Genomic DNA, 18,642 nt, shown 5'->3' with positions numbered 1-18,642 from the left:
CAAAATTGTGAGCGTAGAAGAGCGAAACTATTCAATGGGCCTTTTGTAACTGTTAAAAATCTGGAATTCAGCTGTCCGACAGTACTTTAAGCACCCCGGCCCATAATAGATTTTTTAGTGTTTTGTTCCGGTCTCAGTAGGATTATGTAACATTTGGGACCAAACAGCGCCATCAACAGGCCAAAACTGGAGGCCAGGATGGCAAATACCTCCACTGCATCTGCATATTTACCTGGTGAACTGATATAAGCAGGTACAAAGGCCACCCACACAGCACAGAAGATCAGCATGCTGAACGTGATGAATCTGGCCTCATTGAAGTTGTCTGGAAGATTTCTTGCCAGAAATGCTAAAAGAAAACTAAGAACAGCCAGGATGCCAATGTAACCCAGTAACACTGAAAAGCCAATAGTGGATCCAACTACACACTCATAGACAATCTTGTCATTGTGGTATTTTGTGTTTTTATGAGGAGCTGGAGAGGCCGAGACAATCCAAACTATGCAGATTACTGCCTGAATGCAAGTGAAAGCTAAAACCGTCCCTCGTTGTTGTATGTTCCCAAACCACTTGACAATGGCTCCCCCTCCTGGTTTGGAGGCTTTGAAGACGGCCAGAACCACCATGGTTTTAACCAGGATGCATGAGACACAAAGCACAAAGCTGATCCCAAATGCTGCATGTCTCAGTTGACATGTCCACAGTCTGGGTCGTCCAATGAAGAGCAGTGAACACAGGAAGCAGAGCTTAAGAGACAATAACAGCTGGAAGCTCAGTTCTGAGTTGTTGGCTCGTACTAAAGGTGTTTGTCGGTGATAGGTGAAGATCCCAAAAACAACACCACAGAAACATGTGCCCAGCAATGAGGCCACTGTCAAACAGATACCAAGAGGCTCCTGATAGGAGAGAAACTCTGTCTTCTTAGGAACACAATGGTCTCGTTGGGGGTTGGGCCAAAAATCCTCTGGACATTTGATGCACTCCAAGGAGTCTGAGAAAGGGAAGTAAAAATGATGTATAGAGTATAATAAAAACTAACACAGTGCAATAAATAACATTGAAACATGGATACCCACTGGTGGTATTACTGAACTTTCCCTCAGAGCAAGGGATGCAATAAAAACAGCACTCAGGTTCCCCCTTCTTTCTCACCACGCGGGACCCCGGAGGACAGTTCTCACTGCAGACTGACCGGGGTGGCTACAGGAAGAATATGATATTGTGTTAATATACATTCATTTATTCATCATGAGTCAGAAATAGAGATTAAATATTTGACATAACCTGTTTTGATGCAAAGTTCCAGAAGATTTTGTCTTCATCAAGTGTGAGCTCTTCACCTTTAAAGGCTGATGCTTTAATTTCACCCACATTATGAACTTCAATTCTTCCATCAGGGAACCACATCCAGTTCATAACATCATATATTGGTAAAGCATCACCATTCTCATCAAATGACACCTCATCACCGAATGGTGTGGTGAAATTGATATTTTCTAGGTAATACACAAGCTAAAGAGTTTTAAAAGCAAAAAGACAAACCCCAAGAAGGAGTCATAAAATCGTCCACTATGTTCCGAGACAGTTGTACCCAATATTCAATAATTAGACTGAACACAAGACAATATCCAATTATGTTAAGGCTCCTATTGACATTGAGAAATGGACAGTTCTTTAAACATTTTTTTTTTGTCATTTCACAATAAATGTCCTCGCTACTGTCATAGAAACAAGTGTAGAGAGTCATACCTGCCAGGGCATAAATTTTTCCAAAGTGGCACAGCCATACCCACTGAAAGGTCCTTTCCCTGGCTCACACTGGAGCATTTCATGAAGGGCGTAAGCCAGAGCATACACAGCCTTGTAAACGTTATACTCAGGCCTGAGGTTAGAAGTGTCCAAGAACTCGGTCTCCACAGTCTGGAGATCTTCCTCTCCAGTGCATACTTTCCCCCCAGCTTCCACCCAGCCAGATGGAGGTGCAAATCTACACTCAAATGTAAATTCCCAAAACTGGTCAACCTGCAAAATATTAAAAAATGTGAAAAATAATGTTTTTTTTACCCATACAAACCAGAAGGTATCAATTAAATCTTACCATGTTGTTTTCATGGCTGTTATCAGGACGTGTTTGCAACAGGAAGTCCCTGAGGCCAGTTATTTCCCCTCGACGAATAGCAATGCCCAATGTTCCCCCCAAGTATGGCATAAGTTGATGGGTCTGGAGCACAGCAGCTGCAGTCCAGGCTTCACTTGCCATCCACTGGAGGCCTGTTATATTCTGTCTCACCACCTTTGCATGCACAAAACATATGTTCCTGTATTTTCATTCCACAAAATTATGACAGGAATGAACATTTTTCTGTTGTTGTCTTCTTACATTCTTTATGATTCTAACATTAGCATTGCTCTCAACCATCTGCATGACACCATAAACAAACAATAGTATGCTTATCCTGATTAGATCAAGTACAGTCTAATACCCAAGATACCAACAGAGATGTGCCCCTTTTTCCTCAAAAGCCAAACAGTCTCTAAATAATCATTCAAAATAAGCCTTCATTATTAAGAAATGTACTTACTACTAACACTCATTGATTGTTGTTTTTTACGCCAAACTTGATTTGTTTATGTTGCACATCTGTATATGTTTTTTTACTGTAATGGGTATTTACCATCTCACTAGATTATTGAGACAATAACAATGACATAACCTAAATGTTCCCTATCAGTAGTCTGACGTCCTCCTACAATCCAAAAGTATGCATGTTAGACTGATTAATGGTAGAGTTGCTGTAGGAGTGAGTGTGAGTGCGCATGGCTGTTTGTCTTGCTTGTCTGCATGGCTCTTTGATAGACTGACAACGATACCGAGCTATAACCTGCCTCTTGCCCACTGACAGCTAAGATTTGCTCTGGCACTCCTCTAATCAGCCTTGATGAGCTTCAACCTGGTAAAACATAATTTATGCAGAGGTTGTTTTTTTTTTGTTTGATTTTGTTTTGTTTAGTTTTTGTCTTGGAGTAAGGAATGCAGCCTTAGCAAATACTAGGTGTATAATTAGTTTCTTACCTGTTCATGATTTGTGTAAGTCATGTTATGCCATTTCGTTCAACCTTCCGTCCGAAGTAACTAAACTAAAGTGCTAAACTAGACAGAGATATGCATTGTTTGTGGTGAGTGCCCCATCTAAAGGCTGTGCTTCACCCGGCATGTGCAGCTAGGTGGAATAATGTCTGTGAATGTGTCCTCTTTTAACAAAGCCTCTTCGTTCTCACATCTTGGGGCATCTTGGGAGCGCTTCTAAGAGTGTATGATGTTTCTAAAGAACTGGGTCCTGTTTTCTGATCAGAATAGAGTGGCCTATACTTCGCCTGTGCTCATATATACAGCAGGACCTATTTTCAAAGTATTATCATCAACAAAGTGATCTCTGATTTTCAAGAGGAACCTATGGATGACATAGATGACCCCCTCAAAGACAATACAGCTTTGAAATCAGAAGAAAGAGGCCAGTATAATGCTGAGAGGCCCAACCTGAACAGGGAATCAGATGACAATTTAAAAATTAAAGCCGCAAGCAGCGATGAACGGGCCCTCGCACCCTTGTGCACATTCAGGCATGCTGCAGTGGAAGCGCTTGTATGACTTGCATGTAGATTCTTCAGGCCTGGACATTTAGCAGATGACACCACCCAAAACTGTCTATATCAAACCATTCAAAAGTTATAGCAGAAAGTAGGAACTATAAGATATAGACCAATCAGAAGAAGGGGCGGGGCTAATTTTCACCAATAAAGGTCAAGGACTCAAAACCATGTCTGATGACACCACCCATAACTCTTTATGTCAAACCATTCAAAAATGATGGCAGAAAATAGGAACTATCACATATCGACCAATCAGAAGAAGGGGTGGGGCTAATTTGCAACAATTAAGGTGAAGGAGTCAAAACTGAGTCTGATGACACCACCCACGAGTCTTTATGTCAAACCATACAAAAGTTATTGCAGAAAATAGGAAATATCACATATCGACAAATCAGAAGAAGGGGTGGGGCTAAGTCATGCCAATTAAGGTAAAGTACTCAATACCGAGTCAGATGACACCATCCATGACTCTTTATGTCAAACCATTCAAAAGTTATGGCAGAAAGTAGGAACTATCAAATATCAAATATTCATCAGATGAAGGGGGGGGGCGCGCTTTTTGGCATCTATCGTCGCCACGGCAACGCTTTTGACTGAGAAAAGTAATGCACATCGTCGCAGGATCGAGACAAACATTTTGATGTATAACATACCTGGGTGTACGTTACGGTTCGGGCGAAGAAGCGGCCGAATAAATGGCATAAATTGCGCCAAAATTACATGATTAATTAAAAAAAGGGCTGACTTCCTGTTCGGTTTCAGCCATGGCGCCATGATACTTTTCTTTAAGTTGCGACATGATACAGGTGTGTACCGATTTTCGTGCATGTACGTCAAACCGTATTGTGGGGCTTGAGGCACAAAGTTTTCTAGGGGGCGCTGTTGAGCCATTAGGCCAGGCCCATTAATGCAAACCATTAAATATCAAAATTTTCACCAGGCTTGCGTGCAAAATTTGGTGACTTTTGGGGCACGTTTAGGGGGGCAAAAAGGCCCTTATTTTGTCTGAAAAAAAAAAAAAATTCCTACAGCTACCATAGGGCCTTCACACTGTAAGTGCTCGGGCCCTAATAAAGCATAGAAATCAAGGGCCCAACACAATTCACCGCACAGGAGGAACCTGTTGTTAAAGCACTTAAAGATGTGATTGTTTTGGCAGGAGCTCAGGCTATTCCTGCTTTGACACATCCTGTTTTGATTGAGTCCTGAGTGAGTTGTTGTTGTGACACTGCACCCAGTAGCTAACAGATCTGTGAATAGATATCCCAATCCCTGGCAAACATATCATCTGTATGAGAGACTACAGACGATTGGTGCTCATGCAGCAAGACTTAATGACTGATGTATATCAAATTTACCCTTCCCCCTGATGAAAATTAAGTAATTCTAAACTATTCTTTTCAAATGAAAAATTCAGTGAAATTTAAACTCCATTCAATAACGAACCTCTTCCATGAGATCAATCATGTGCCTCTCATGTGCAAACACAATGACCACACGAGCTGTGGATTTCTTCATCACGTCCACAATCCTCCTCAGTTCAGCTGTGTTTTTGTCCCAGGGTAAAACTTCTAAGTACGCCAGACAACCTCCACCAGACGCACTCAGATCAGACTGGAAGGATCTGGCAGCATGGAGTCCGTAATCATCATCACTGATCAACAGACCTGCCCAAGTCCAGCCAAAGTGTTTCAGAATCTGGATCATAGCACTGACCTACATGAATGCAGAACAGAGACAGTGGAAATTTTATTAAAACAGTAAAGCATGATTAATCACTCCCTTTTATTTTTATTTTTTTCATATATCAAATTCCAGAGTTTTGTTTTCTATGAATATACAACGTAACTTGACCAGTTACAACAGGTGTGTGACTGGTTAAGGATACAATTCAAGTTGTGCATCTTATATTAAAGAATATTTGCAGTTTATTTTCAGAATGTTTACCTGGAAAGCATCACTTGGGATCGTCCTAAAGAAGGATGGAAACCTCTGCCGGTCACTCAGGCAGGAACATGTGGAATAATAACTCACCTGAGGGAATGAAAACACACTGTACATTTCTCAAGATGTTCAAAACCTACAGTAAGATTGGTTAGAGCTGAAAATAAAGCTGATACAGTATTATTAGACAGTAAAGGTGAAAACTTACCATTGGTACTCTGTACAGACCTAAGACAGTAGAAATGGCAATAGAGTGTGTAGATGTAGAATCACCAACAATCCCCAGGACTGGAGGATTTCCTACACAGGTCTTATTCAATACTATTTGCTCCTCTTGGCCACTGACTAACGTCAGTGCTGCTCGAAATCCAATTCCAAGATCGACACAATTATCATACAGACTGTAGCCAAGAGTAACATTCGGAAGCAGGTTGGAGTTTCCGTTGATCTCATCAATAGCAAAGGCCATGGTCTGTGCCTGCTTAAACCCTACAACATCAAAGCTGACACACAAAAACACTACTGTTTAATCATACAGTTAATGTAAACATACATGCTGCTAAAGCAAATTAAGCAAATTAAAATTTACTTAGACATAAATAAAAAATAGAACTATTTCTGTTCATCAATGAAACTCACCCATGGCAAGTTAGCTGTTCTGGCTCAGAGGTAAAATATAAGTCAGGAAAGTTTGAAAATAAGTGGAATTCAAACAAACCACCCAGAACAACATCTCCAGCCTTGTGCATCCCATTTAGATGAAACTGTCCCTGTAACAGACATGAGGATGTGGACAGAGGGGGGGATGAGGCAGAAGAAGCATACGAGAGCAACAGCAACAAAAGGTTTATGCTGGCACTTAAAAAGAGCAACATAAGTTTTATCTGGTTGGCTCTTGCTCAGAGCCCAGTTGTTAGGTTTTATCGGTTTGTCTACCCTTTTTATTGACTTGCAATATTGTCGCATCTCACACACCTCCCATCAGGAAAAAAGAGGAAATGTGGGCAGGGCAAAAAATGCTAAAATATTTTAAATGACATGTTACAAAAACCATGATGACATGATTTCTCATTAATTTTATGTGTATCTTATAAGAAAAAAAGTGACAGATTAATTAGCAAAGTTTTCAATCTTTATGTAAGGTATTCAAAACCAATTGCAAATTATTCTCTAAAACTTGTTTTATTTAAAAAATGTGTATGTATATGTAAGCTATTAGGTTTTACTAATAGGTTTTAAAAGATTTACCAAAAGGGTTTAGAAACTGACAAATATTATAATGTGCTAATATATCAATGGCCTTATCTTCTTATTGTACACATTATAGCTTTTTTTCCTCTTTAATTGGTCTTTCCAGCATTTTCAGAAAGGTACCAGTGCTATCATTCCTACAGATATGGCAGATATGGCAACATTTACGTCCTTGGTAACATGGACCCAGATTGTTAGTGAGGGTTGTACTTTTACCATTGTGTGGTGAAATGGTTCCCACCACCCTGCCAGAGCTTTTCTGCCAATAAAAAATACTTTTTGCTATGGATCCTGCAACAGGTTGATCGAGTTCGATATGTATAAGCATTTCTAATGCTAGTTTACAGCTTTATATTTTATTTTATTTTTCATTATTTACCTATTTCAGTGAAGATGTTGATATAAGCTCTTTCCTTCTTTTTTAGAAAACATCAGTTTACTTAAATATGTATAGGAGAGGCAGAGGTACAGCAAAAAAACAATAAAACAAAAACAAATGTAAATCTGACTGGGTGTGACAGAAAGGCTTAATAGAAATGGGGACTGTTGTGATGAAAATGCTAGCATTTATTTTATTTTTTTCATGAGTCAATGAAGACATTTATTTGGCCTGCTTGGACACCCTGTTGTGTGTACTCCCAGCCTTTATCTAAATGCATCGTGGAACCATGTTGCCGCCTTCTGGACAGCAAATTACAGGCTTAATCATGGCCGGTTTGTTGGAGTGAGACTACTTGCAGATCATTTGATCAATGTAGATACTGATAAGTTTGAGATCATTCCTAATTTGTATTACTGTTGACTTAAAGGAGCTTGAGGCCGGATTGTGGCAAGATTTATGAAAAAAATCCGTATACATTTTAAGTTTTCTAGTAATAATGTCAGATGAAGCGTTCCAAACCCAAAAGAATGAGCCCTCTAGTGTATCTCTCCTTTGCCTTGAACAGGCTGTGTGCTGCAAAATGTGCTGCAATTCGGTCCCGAATTTCCCGCGCTGGGCTGCGGATGTGACGTCACATGACGCTGCATGTGCGTTCTCCCCGTTCTCCCGTGCCGGCTTCACTGTTGGCTGCAGTACCCCCAACGGCCGTCGTGGTGAAGGGTGGCGCTAGAGAGTCTCATTTCTTAAAAGGAGCCTCAAGCTCCTTTAAATATAGGAATAGTAATGTCAACTTCTGAGCTTTAATTTGGTTGTTAGATATTATATTGTTTATTGACAGTTATTTCTTTATTGCCCACATGCATACACATAGCCTACACACTGGCACGACCACTTATGAATTACACAGATGTATCGCCACATTGCGACTGAGCTGGGGAGCTATAAACAAGTCCACACCAGCTCGCGGCCTCTCACCCGGGGCAACTCCAGAGTAGTGGAGGGTCAAGCCCCTTTCAAGCAGCTGGGTTCCAGAGCCCAAGCTATGTGTGGAGGTGAGCCTGACTATCTCTATCTCTCAACCTCCCGCACAAGCTCCTGCTCCTTCCCCCCTAGCGAGGTGACATTCCATGTCCCTACATGGGAGGCTTTTGGTCGAGGGATTGGGTCGTCGAGGCACCCCGCCACGATTGCTACCCAGATCACAAGGCACCAGCCTATCATGGACCTTCCTGCGAGTGGTGGGCCTACGGGAAGGGTCTCATGGGCAAAGACCCGGCACTCGCCTTCGAGCCCCAACCCCAGGCCTGGCTCCAGGGAGGGGCCCCGGTGACGCCGATCCGGGCGACGTGACGGTCCTCGATTTCTTCGTCTTCATGATAAGCTTTGGAACTAGTCTGGCCCGTCACATAGGACCTGTTTGCGATGGGAGACCCTACCAGGGGCGTAATGCCCCAGACAACATAACTCGGGCAACACAAACCCCTCCACCACAGTAAGGTGGCGGTTGAAAGAGGGGGGGACTTCAACGCTCATGTGGGCAATGACAGTGATACCTGGAGAGGCGTGATTGGGAGGAACAACCTCCCCGATCTGAACCAGAGCGGTGCTTTGTTGTTGGACTTCTGTGCTACTCACAGTTTGTCCATAACAAACACCATGTTCAGGCATAAGGGTGTCCATCAGTGCACGTGGCACCAGGACACCCTAAGCCGGAGGTCAATGATCGACTTTGTTGTCGTTTCATCTGACCTTTGGCCGCATGTCTTGGACACTCAGGTGAAGAGAGGGGCTGAGCTGTCAACTGATCACCACCCGGTGGTGGGTTGGATGCGCTGGCGGAGGAGGAAGTTGGACAGACCGGGCAGACCCAAACTGATTGTGAGGGTGTGTTGGGAACGTCTGGCTGAGCCCTCTGTCAGGGACGTCTTCAACTCTCACCTCCGAGAGAACTTCTCTCGAATCCCGGGGGAGGCGGGGGACATTAAGTCCGAGTGGACCATGTTCTCTGCCTCCATTGTTGACGCGGCGGCTCGAGGTTGTGGATGCAAGGTCTCCGGTGCCTGTCGTGGCAGCAATCCTAGAACCCGGTGGTGGATACCGGAAGTAAAGGATGCCGTCAGACTGAAGGAGTCCTACCGGGCTATGTTAGCCTGTGGGACTTCTGATGCAGTAGATAGGTACCGGCAGGCCAAGCAGGCTACAGCTCGGGCAGTCCTGTAGGCAAATACTTGGGTCTGGGAGGAGTTCGGGGAGGCCATGGAAGAAAACTTTCGGTCGGCCTTGAGAAAATTCTGGCGGACCGTTCGGTGCCTCAGAAGGGGGAAGCAGTACTCTGCCGGCACCATTTACAGTGCGGGTGGGGAGCTGTTGACCTCGACTGGGGACATCGTTGGACGGTGGAAGGAATACTTCGAGGATCCCGACTGACATGCCTTCCATTGAGGAAGCAGAGAGTGTGGACTCAGGGATGTGCTCATCCATCACCCAAGCCGAGGTCACTGAGGTAGTTCGTAAGCTCCTCAGTGGCAGGGCACCGGAGGTGGATGGGATTCGGCCTGAGTACCTCAAGTCTCTTGAGAAGAGAAAACGTGTTTTTTTTATAATAGGTCCCCTTTAAGAACTTTTCTTAATAATATCATTTTATGATCTCCAGTTTTGAAAGAAATGATACTACAAAGTTCTCAACACAGCTTAGGAACATGATCAAATTTTTATTTCTAAAAACTCAACTAACAATCTTACAACATTTTAAAGCTTTAAAGCCTATACTTCAAGACGAGACTAGAAACCACAGCTAATTAATTTGTAGTTCCTTATCTGCGCTCCATTGTTCCTGCAGTTTGTTGTACTGTTCCTCCCTCCTTTTTTCTCTTTTGTATATTTATAGGCCAGAGCTTCCAGAGCTACATGCTAATCTGCGGACCTGCAGTCCCACCCTCTGACCAGATTTACACCTGTATATGCAGATGATTAAATTTAATTAAACTAAATTTAATGTAATTTAATTCAGTTCAATTAACGTGAATTACATTCAATTCGACTATGTTTATTACTGCGACTACAACGTAATGGTAAAAACAAAAAAGAAATTGAAATACATATTAATCTCTTGCAAATGGGATCAATGATGTTCTAATGTGAGCCATTAAAAAAAAACATATCGTTATTGGTTTTAAATCCCTGTATCAATTTTTGATAAATGCAAAGTACAAAGGGAATATGAAGAATTGACTATTCTTATGACTATGCTGTACCACGGCCCATTATAGCTTTCTTTGTGTTTTGTTCTGGTCTCATCAGGATTATGTAACATTTGGGACCAAACAGCGCCACCAAGAGACCAAAACTTGAGGCCAGGATGGCAAAAACCTCCACTGCATCTGCATATTTGCCTGGGGAGTTAATATAAGCGGGAATAAAGGCCACCCACACAGCACAGAAGATCAGCATGCTGAACGTGATGAATCTGGCCTCATTAAAGTTGTCTGGAAGATTTCTTGCCAGAAATGCTAAAAGAAAACTAAGAACAGCCAATAAACCAATATAACCCAGTAACACAGCAAAACCAACAGTGGACCCAACTACACATTCATAAACAATCTTGTCATTGTGGTATTGAGTGTTTTTATATGGAGCTGGAGAGGAAGAAACCAGCCAAGCTGCGCAGATTACTGCCTGAATGCAAGTGAGAGCTAAAACAGTCCCTCTTTGCTGTATGGCACCAAACCACTTGAGAATGGCTCCCCCTCCTGGTTTGGAGGCTTTGAAGACGGCCAGAACCACCATGGTCTTAACCAAGATGCAAGAGACACAAAGCACAAAGCTGATCCCAAATGCTGCATGTCTCAGTTGGCATGTCCACAGTCTGGGTCGTCCAATGAAGAGCAGTGAACACAGGAAGCAGAGCTTAAGTGACACTAAGAGCAGGAAGCTCAGTTCTGAGTTGTTGGCTCGTACTAAAGGTGTTTGTCGGTGATAGGTGAAGATCCCCAAGACAACAGCACAGATAAATGTGCCCAGCAATGAGGTGGTTGTCAGACAGATACCAAGAGGCTCCTGATAGGAGAGAAACTCTGTCTTTTTAGGGGTGCAGTGGTCTCGTTGGGGGCTGGACCAGAAGTCCTCAGGACAATAAATACACTCCAAGGAATCTGAGAAAAAGAGAAAGGCAGAGTGATATATATACAGTGTTAAAAAAAGATAATAATACAAAAATAAAAAATTGAAACTTTAACACCAACTGGTCTCATTGCTTATCTTTCCATCTGAACATGGGATGCAGCTAAAACAGCATTCAGGTTGTCCTCTTTCTCTAGCCATCCGAGTACCTGGCAGACAGTTCTCACTGCACACTGACTGAGGAGGCTGAAACAAAAGAAATTCCTCAATGTGTATGACATCTGTCGACTGCTGAGATTTACAGAACCACTAACATAAAAAAATACACCCGTCTTCCCATTAAAAGGTCAGGTGACATCATGTATCAGGTCACACAAAAATAACATCTGGCCCTTGTTACATTTTACTGCTTTCATAGTTATTATTAGGGTAAGTGGAAGTCAAGTTTTGCGAATCAAATGTACATGATCATCATTTTACAATGAGAAAGGCAATTCACAAGTGGGAAAACAGTCAAGAAATTTTTGACCCACCAAATTCACCCCAAGCTTAGCCCACAAAACACAAAAGGGTTACCTCTCAGACCTCTGGTCACTGTTAGTGTAGGGCACAGTCAGATGTCATATTAAAGCTTAAATTTCATAATGAAATTATTTTTTGAAAAATATACTTAAAAACATGGGTTATTTTGAGGTGTTACTAGGAAAATACCTTTTCTTTCAATAATAAAAAATATATATCAACACAATTAAGGTTTACAAAGTTGAACAATACTTCTGCTAATTTCCCATAGAGAACCACTTATTGGTATAAATATTTGGAAATAATTCATGTCTGGTGAAAATTAAGTACATGATATCAGCACAGAAAAATACAACTGTCAAGCATTGTGTTGAAGGGAAAGGGATATTTTGTTTTTTAACGTTTCTTTGCTGCTACAAGTACGGCATTTTACAGTCACTGAGTCAACCATGGCAAGGCAAGGCAAGGCAAGGCAAGTTTATTTATATAGCACAATTCAACACAAGGTGATTCAAAGTGCTACATATTGACATTAAAAGCGGCAAGACACAATTAGACAGTAAATAGCAAATAAAATGAAATAAAATTATGATAAAAGAAGGTAAAATAATAAAAGCACAGGTTGCTAATTTAAGAGTACGCTTAAAGGAGCTGTATGTAAGAGCAATAATAAAACGAATCATAAAATGACCCCGATATGTCAACAGACATTTAAAAATCATGTTCATTTCAAATACTTATGTCACTGACAACAGCACTCAAGCCAGGATATTCCAGTTTAAAAAGAGGAGTTGCAGCCCTCAACTGATGTTGATGTTGTCATTTTTTGTTTTGGCCTGAAGCTCCACCCTCCACCTATCTCCCAATCACAAAGTCAGTATTGTTTCGGCATCCGGGTTGCTAATTATCGCAGCAGCCGCTACGAACGTGTTGGATGAAAAAATGTCTAGCTTTCCAAAAACTACATTATTACTTCGCAAAAGATCTTTCATAAAGCATTAAATACAGAAAATAAACTTACTGTGTAGGACTCGTCGCTCACCATGGCAGCCTACGTTCCTGCTGCATTCTGCAGCCTACCTGGCAACCTCTGGTCGGGGGGAGGAGGGGGAGGGTACACGCCGCTCAACAATATTTTGAAAGTGACTGCAGTACCAGTTTTGGCCATTTCTTACAGACGGCTCCTTTAAATAACGAATAAATGAAATAAAATGATAAGAAAAGAAGTAAAATAATAAAAAGCACAAGCTGTTAAAATTAAGGGTAGTAGAGTCCAGCAGGTAAGTATTTAATTTAGGAGTACGCTTCACTAAACAGTAATGTTTTTAACCCTGATTTAAAGGAGCTGACAGTTGGAGCAGACCTCAGGTCTACAGGAAAATTGTTCCACCGGTGAGGAGCAGAATAACTGAACGCTGCCACACCTTGCTTGGTTCTGGTTCTTGGGACACACAACAAACCAGATCCAGATGACCTCAGGGGTCTGGGAGCTTCATAGGGAACTAACAGGTCCAGCATGTTTTTGGTTTTAAACTCTATCCTTTGACTCACTGGAAGCCAGTGTAGCGATTTCATGACCGGTGGTCCAGTTTCCTGGTATTTGTAAGGACTCTGGCGGCAGCGTTCTAGCAATGTTTTTTAGGTGGTAATAGGCAGATTTAGTGATAAACTTTAGATGGCTGTTGAAGTTCAGGTCTGAGTCAATAATTACACCAAGATTTCTGGCTTGATTTGTAGCTGTCAATGACATGGAGCCAAGGTGAGCGCTGATCTTTTCCCTTTCATTTTTAGGGCCAAAAATTATCACCTCTGTCTTTTCTGCATTTAGCTGGAGAAAATTCTGGCACATCCACTCATTGATTTGGTGAATACAGTTACTCAATGAGATTAAAGGATTGTAGTCATGTGGTGACACTGAAATATAGAGTTGTGTGTCATCGGCATAAGTATGGTAGGAAATGTTATGATGTTCAATAATCTGAGCTAGCGGTAGCATATAGATGTTGAATAGAAGCGGTCCGAGAATGGACCCTTGAGGAACCCCACATGTGATCTTAGTTCTCTCAGACGCATGGTTTCCAATTGACACAAAAAAGGCCTTATCTTGCAAGTAAGATTTGAACCATTGAAGCACAGTGCCGGTAAGTCCCACCCACTTTTCCAGTCTGCTGAGAAGAATGTTATGATCGACTGTGTCAAATGCAGCATTGATTCGATGAAAGGACTAGATGGTACAATCCCCCGGGACTATGCATGCTCTTCCCTGAGCCAAGCTTGTGCCTGACTGCATACCTGAGTGGAAGAGGAGTTGCTGCTTTACAGCCATACTTAGCCCCTGGGACACATCGTCAGTTGTGTCCTCAGATCATGGAGCGTTTCGGTCAATTATCACAAGACGCCCTCAGCCGAGGCAGGCCCACCACAGGTTGATCAGACCCGGGTGTGTGTCCCAGGGTTAAGCATTTGGCTTAACAGCCCAGATGGTGTCGCTCCTCTTCATCCACAGCCAATGGCTCGTTCTCTCAGCAGTGTTGGCCAGCTCTTTGATGGCCTGTCTGTGAGTGTGTCCCCTGATTCCGACCTCCCTAAGGAGTTTCGCTGTCGAGCTGGCCACAAAACCCCTACAACCGACCTCCACGGGGCGCACCCTCGCCTTCCAGCCCCTGTCCTCTGCCTCAGCCGCTAGGTTGGAGTAGTGAAGTTTTTTGCGTTCATACGCTTCTACAACGGCATCCTCCCAAGGAACTGTCAGCTCAATGATGTAGACGAGCAGGTGTTGGACCATAGTACAAGGTCTAGACGTAGGGTGGTCGTTGCGATCTCCGGGGGGAAAATGAGCCTCCGATCCAGGTCAGCCTGCATTTGCCAGTCTCTGGCTGCATTCAGTGGGCCCAGGTTCCAGTAATACCAGAACAGAGGATTTGCCTGCATCATTATTCAGATGAATATCATTTAAGACTTTAATGAGTACAGTCTCAGTGCTGTGGTGTGGCCGAAATCCAGACTGAAATGCGTTAAAGAGGTTGTTTTGCATCATAAAAGCATGGATTTGTTGGAAAACAACCTTTTCAATGATTTTCCCCAAAAATGGCAGATTTGATATTGGTCTATAGTTATTAAGTGTTGTAGCATCCAGATTTTATTTTTTTAGAAGAGGTTTTATTACTGCAGTTTTCAAGGCCTGGGGAAACTGGCCTCTTTGAAGAGAGGTATTTATTATCTGCAATACATCCGGAGCTATGCAGTTAAAAACTGTTTTAAAAACGTTTGAAGGCAGAATATCAAGACAGCATGTTATGGGCTTTAATTTTGAAACCGTTTCCGTTAGGGTTGAAATCCTCTTCGTATTAATGGAAATTCAATTCAAATCTGTTTTACTTGGCCAAAACTGGACCTTACAACATGTCAGCGTTTTACTGTAAATTTAAAGTACAATGTCTGAATAAGAAGAAAAATCAAGTTGTTGCAATGGCCCACTTGAAGTCCAGACTTCAACCACTTTTAAACTTGGTAGCAAAACCTTAGGAAAGGTTATAGTGTCATACAGAGACAACATCTTCAAGATTCTGCTTGTGGAGGTGGGTTGTTCATATTTAACACAATGCTTCTGTATTTATACAGGCTTTTGGTTAGATTGGTTGATTTGTTTGCTTTTGATTTATATAGCAGCATGGAACAAAATATAACATTTAGCTGTTTTTCATTTACATAATTTCATGACCTAGCAAGACCAGGTGTTTTTTTCTTCTTCATGTTTTCATATGAACAGCCTTTCAAATATACCATACCCCACTAAAGCATAAATGTCAGAGAAAATCTGAATTACCTCTTTTGACTTAAAGTTCCAGAAGATTTTATCTTCGCTTAGTGTGAGTTCTTCACCTTTGGATGCTGATTTCTTCACATCACCCACATTCTGAACTCGAACTCTTCCATCAGGGAGTGGAAGCCAGTTCATAACATCATATATTGGTAAAGCATCACCATTTTCATCAAATGACACCAGATCACCAAAGGGTGTGGTGAAGCTGACCTTTTGCAAATAATGAACAAGCTGCAAATACAGAAACAACAAATAGAAACAATAAAGACATATAGCATGTAAACAGATGTTCATTGGACATTTAATTACATATGAACTGATTCAAAAGTGCAGGCTTTTTGTTGAGTTATTCTTTTTCATGTATTAGAGAAAACATACCGGTACTCAAATGTTGATGTTAAATTTTCTTTTTGCACTTTATAGTGCACTGTAAAGTGGTTAACCTTGGACAAACCTTTTTTTTTTTTTTTTTAATTGTGCTGGATTAATGTACAGTTTGAGAACATATTGTTTTGTTTTGTTTTTTATTTGATTTATAATAACCTATGGTAATATCCAACTAAATTAAATATATTATATCACACCTGCCACGGCTCCAAAGTTTGCAAAGTGGCACAGCTGTGTTCACTGAAAGGCCCTTTTCCTGGCTCACACTCCAGCATGTCATTAAGAGCATAAGCCAGGGAATAAACCGCCTTGTAGACGTTGTAGTCTGGCCGCAGGTTTGAAACATCTAAGAACTCACTCTCCACATGTGTAATATCTTCCTCTCCTGTGCAGAGTTTCCCCCCTGCCTCCACCTTTCCTGCTGGACCAAATTTACACTTAAATGTGTGTTCCCAAAACTGTCTCACCTGTAACATAAAAAAAAGTATAATTTTCATTATCACATGTGGACATTTTATCTAATACCATAAACGCAATTTACTACTCTTACAATGTTATTTTCGTCATCATTTTGGTCAGGACTGATTTGTAAGAGGAAGTTTTTGAGGCCTGGTATTTCTCCTCGACGGATAGCGATACCCAGTAAGCCGCTCAGGTATGGCATGAAATCTGGTGTCTGGAGCACAGCAGCTGCAGTCCAGGCTTCACTTGCCATCCACTGGAGGCCTGTTACATTTTGCCTCACCACCTGAAATGTTTAGATGCAAAACGAGTTTAATATTCAAAGCAGAACTTGTTATGCAATGATGTAAAGCAGGACTGTTTTGTTCTTAAAGAGTAGTTTTAGCCTGCTTAAAAAAGAAAAAGATACATAGATACAAGATACATACATGGATTATATTGTCACTAATATATAATGAAGATTATCAGCTGTAGAAAATCCAACTACAACTCAAATCGTGTAGTTTCTTGATTATTATTAGCGACTGAATTTAGATTTTGCAAAAAAACAAAAGTCAAACAAAATTTTCTTCTGACCTCTTCCATTAGCTGGAACAAGTGAATCTCATGTGCAAACACGATAACAACACGAGCTGTTGATTTCTTTATCAGATGTACGATCCTATTGAGTTCACCTGGGTCACTGTCCCAGGGCAAAACCTCTAGATAGGCCAGGCAGCCTCCTCCAGGCTGAGCCAGGTCAGACTGGAAGGACTGGGCAACATGGAGTCCATAATCATCGTCACTGACAAGCAGACCGACCCACGTCCAGCCAAAGTGGTTTAGAATCTGAATCATAGCACGCACCTACAGTAGGTGAATACATTGGTATGAAGACATCAGCGTGTAGACTTGGGTATGAACCGTAAACTTGCAATAGAATAAATCTTTCACCTGGAAAGCATCACTTGGGATCGTTCTAAAGAAGGTTGGAAACCGTTGTTGATTACTCAGGCAGGAGCATGTGGCAAAATAACTCACCTTTAAAGAAACATACAGAATTTCGAATCTCATCCAAGTCCAAATACTTCTAAAATATTTCCGAATAAAATTAAACCAAAACATGCCAATGAAATTTAAAACTTACAATCGGCATTTTGTATAAACCTAGCACATTAGCCATGGCAATGGAAAAGGTTGAATAGTGATCCCCAACAATCCCTATAACTGGAGGAGTCCCTGAACAGTTTTCCTGAAGCGGGAACTGCTCCTCCTGGCCACTGGCAAGTGATAAGGCACCACTGAATCCAATAACAAGTGCACCACAGTTATCATAAAGACTGTATCCCAGAGTCACATTCGGTAGCAGCCTGGAGCTCTTGTTGATCTCATCAATGGCAAAAGCCATAGTCATGGCATGTCTGAACCCTAGAGTGTCAAAACTAACACACAAAATGTTAATTTTTAACACAAAATCTGCAACAGAGAGTATAATGTATATATATTATATCATTAATATTATACAATACAAAATATTTTATAGCATATTGAATATGTGTGTGTGTGGAGAAGACATTACACAGTTGTAGTAATCAAATATGTATGCAAATTCATATACTTTTTTTTTCTGGCATCATAAAATCTATGAATTATTACAGCACAGTGCTATTTTCTTCACTCGAATGGATCCTCTGGCCAACACAATGTGCGCATTGTGACTATATTGCAAGAATATGATACTCACCCTTTACACATTGGCTGCTGTGGCTCTGAGGTAAACGTCCGTTCAGGGAAGTCAGAGGTGTAGTGGACTTCAAACAGCCCACCCAGAAGCACATCCCCGGACTTGTGCATTTTATTCAGATTAAACTTTTGCCTTAATTTACAAACTGAAGGAAGAGAAGAGGACTCGAAGTTCAAAAACATAAAGTACACACTCAAGAACAAGTATGAGTGCAGAAAAGCTCCCATAGTTGCCACCATTCTTCACACCTCTTCTCGTCATGAAAGGTTTCTTGACTTTATATGTTTGATGGCCACATCCCTTTTCTATTATCTCTGTCACTGTATTATCTTTTATGACACCCTTATGGAGAAGGCGGAGCAAATCAAACACAATGTA

General features: G+C 41.5%; 2 protein-coding genes across 2 annotated transcripts; both read right to left on the bottom strand.

Moving 5' to 3' along the window:
- Positions 1–86: 86 nt before the first annotated feature.
- On the bottom strand, positions 87–6,103 carry LOC133442541 (extracellular calcium-sensing receptor-like). The gene is made up of 8 exons (XM_061720549.1): positions 5,804–6,103; positions 5,599–5,685; positions 5,098–5,367; positions 2,099–2,293; positions 1,750–2,022; positions 1,285–1,512; positions 1,077–1,200; positions 87–991 (listed from the first exon to the last, which is right to left on the bottom strand). Exons 1-8 carry the CDS (start codon positions 6,062–6,064, stop codon positions 87–89), a joined length of 2,343 nt encoding a protein of 780 aa, XP_061576533.1. The 5' UTR covers positions 6,065–6,103.
- Positions 6,104–10,471: 4,368 nt separating this feature from the next.
- On the bottom strand, positions 10,472–18,422 carry LOC133441830 (extracellular calcium-sensing receptor-like). Its single transcript, XM_061719502.1, has 9 exons — positions 18,265–18,422; positions 17,668–17,962; positions 17,475–17,561; positions 17,118–17,387; positions 16,624–16,827; positions 16,277–16,546; positions 15,696–15,923; positions 11,470–11,593; positions 10,472–11,379 (listed from the first exon to the last, which is right to left on the bottom strand). The coding sequence occupies exons 1-9, from the start codon at positions 18,372–18,374 to the stop codon at positions 10,472–10,474; spliced, it is 2,496 nt and encodes an 831-aa protein (XP_061575486.1). The 5' UTR covers positions 18,375–18,422.
- Positions 18,423–18,642: the final 220 nt, after the last annotated feature.

Source organism: Cololabis saira, chromosome 4, assembly GCF_033807715.1.
Source record: "Cololabis saira isolate AMF1-May2022 chromosome 4, fColSai1.1, whole genome shotgun sequence".
NCBI lineage: Eukaryota > Metazoa > Chordata > Actinopteri > Beloniformes > Belonidae > Cololabis > Cololabis saira.
The sequence above is the reverse complement of the archived record's forward strand: the minus strand, read 5'-3'. Positions and strand labels throughout refer to the sequence as shown.